Source organism: Aplysia californica, unplaced genomic scaffold, assembly GCF_000002075.1.
Source record: "Aplysia californica isolate F4 #8 unplaced genomic scaffold, AplCal3.0 scaffold00058, whole genome shotgun sequence".
NCBI classification, from domain to species: domain Eukaryota; kingdom Metazoa; phylum Mollusca; class Gastropoda; order Aplysiida; family Aplysiidae; genus Aplysia; species Aplysia californica.
This window is the reverse complement of record NW_004797328.1, coordinates 1,380,740-1,383,326: the sequence shown is the minus strand read 5'-3', so window position 1 is coordinate 1,383,326 and position 2,587 is coordinate 1,380,740. Positions and strand designations below refer to the sequence as shown.

The 2,587-nt window shown below is 39.2% G+C and overlaps 1 protein-coding gene across 1 annotated transcript in view; it reads left to right on the top strand.

The window, feature by feature from the left end:
* Positions 1 to 1,321: 1,321 nt before the first annotated feature.
* The window catches only part of LOC101848101 (acyl-CoA 6-desaturase), a 19,061-nt gene continuing 17,795 nt past the window's right edge, over positions 1,322 to 2,587 (top strand). The window contains exon 1 of the mRNA XM_005093125.3: positions 1,322 to 1,819. Within this exon, the coding sequence (XP_005093182.1) occupies positions 1,622 to 1,819 (198 nt within the window). The 5' untranslated portion in view covers positions 1,322 to 1,621. The remainder of the gene's footprint in view (positions 1,820 to 2,587) is intronic.

Sequence of the window (2,587 nt, the reverse complement as noted above, 5' to 3'; positions counted from 1 at the left end):
TCTCTCTCTCTCGCTCGCTCGCTCCCTGTCTCTCTCAAACCCACACTGCGCTCTCTTTCTCTCTCTCTAGGCCTACAAACACAACCACAGGCCTACCCCCCTTTCACTTCTTCCCCTCTCCCTCCACCCGCACCCCAATACTACCAATATTACTGTTTACTCCCCCCCCTCCCATACACACGCGCATACACGAACGCATGCACTCACCCACCAACCCATACTACAAACACTAACACTTGTATACGCACGTACACACGCGCACACACACACACACACATGCGCGCGCACGCGTGCGCGTGTGCAAGCACACAGTACACAGCACGCATGCACACACGCTTGCACTTACACAGTACACGCATACACACACGTGCGAGTGCGCGCGTACACCAAACACAACATGACACATTGGCTCGATCCTAGACGGTCAGAGAACGTATATGGCTCGATCCTATCTTTTTATTTCTGCATGTCTCATTATTAATTTTCTGGACTATGATTTTCTAATGCATTGCAAAGAAATGGTTCATCTGCAAATAGTCAATTGTTTATAAGTGCTGTCCTGTCACTTTTGAGAGACGTGTACGTGCACGAGAAATTGGGTACACATGCATGTCGCTTGTCACGTAAGAGTTGAGTAAGCCAAATCTGCTTCCCTGGAAACAGCAAACATTATCAGCTGAGGTGGTTCCTTTTAAAACTAGAAGTTCAGCTGTAGCAGAACAAATAAAGTTAGTTTATATAAAAATATTTGTAACAAGTAAAACAAGAGGTACAAAAACAATGCAATTTCAAAATGTATTTCAAGAAACGCTATCATATTTACATAATTATTTTTCTTCGATTTAAAGTAAAATGGGGAGAAGCAGAAAATACTCCCGCTAGTTGTATTTTTAGCCAAGTTATATTTTTTATTAAAAAGTGGAATTCACCAGCCTTCACCTGTAATGACCTCCCGGATTTTACACACATGTCTGGTTCAATGACGCACCAAAGAGAAAAAGTGACAATTACACGTTTTATTCTACAAGCCTATGTTTTCATAACCAAATAAATAAAGTGCAAACTTAATAATGATTTTTTATACAGTGAGTGTGTAAACAAAAATGCTCGTTTTAATATCCAGACAACAATGCAATGTTTTGTTGTCTATTTTATGAACTGCTGACGTCTCATAAAGTCATAATAGATCTTACCATGAGTTACATTATAATAAGGTGTGAAAAAAAGTCTGAAATCCTTTGTCAAACTGATGGAAAGCCGTAAAGTATACGGGCTTCGGGAATACAATACATTTGTCGGAGGTGGGATGTGATGTAAAACGGAACAAATACACATTTTTTGCTTTTATTGCATAGTATCGATTTTATAGTAATAACCCGTACGACGTATTGTTTCACGAAAGTATACACAATCTGGATACACATTTTCATTACGAAAGTAGACAGATCACAGACAGGGGTTTGTTGTGGTTACCGGTCAGGACATGCGGGCAAGATCTAGGCATGTTATAAAACACTCAGCTTGCTGTTTGAGTATTTTCCATTCCTCCAGTTAGTATTGATAGTGCCTGTGAAAGCCTCTACGTGATAATTACAGACTGTGGCTTTCTCTGTGCCTCAAGATGGGCAAAGGAACAAAAGCAGTAAATGGAACCGCCCCTCACAAAAGAGAAGTAACATTTGATGAACTGAGCAAGCACAACAAACGTGATGACCAGTGGCTTCTCATCAACGGAAAAGCCTATGATGTCACCGAGTTTGCAAAAAAACATCCCGGGGGAGCTAAAATCCTTAACCATTATGCAGGAGAAGATGCAACTGTAAGTCAGTACTAAATCTAGATCTAGACTCTAGACTAGTGATCGAGTGGCTGTAGATCTAGAATCTAATCTGCATCTAGATTCTAGATCTAGATCTAGATCTAGATTAGATAACCGTAATATTAAAATGCACTAATAAATATAGATCTATACTTAGTGCATTTTAATATTATGGTTATTAAATTATATATACTTGTGTATGTGTCACTAGGATGCTCAATGGAATCAGATGCCTATCAATTATTGAGTTTCGAAGTGGCTAGCCGTACTTAGATCTAGATCTAGGTTTGGCCCTATCGACTCGAACCTTGAGTACACAGATCTCATTAGATCTAGATCTAGAAGTTATTCAGGTTTGAATAATGCAAGTCAGTAAGGCACCCTTTTGGTTTTTGTCTGAAATACAAACTTTAGGCTTTGCAAACTAAAAATTTCATTTACAATTCAGCCTTAAAGTACGGCTAGCCTAGAAGTCTAGCCATACTTAAGTTCGTACTCATCTTAGGCCCTATTAACATTAGAAAACAGGAGGTTTAAAATACATGCACTGTCATTAAGTGCTTTCGTCTCAAAGACAAAAAGACAAATACTTTAGGTACTGCAAACTAAAAATGTATTTACAATTCAGTAGGCCTTTTTTTAAGGTCAGTCTAGCCATCATATTAAGAATAAGTATGGCTAGCCCAGCTGTCTAGCCGTACTTAAGTACGGCTAGACAAACAGTCTAGCCATCATTAAGTACGGCTAGCCTCTTCCTTTTAGTTTTTA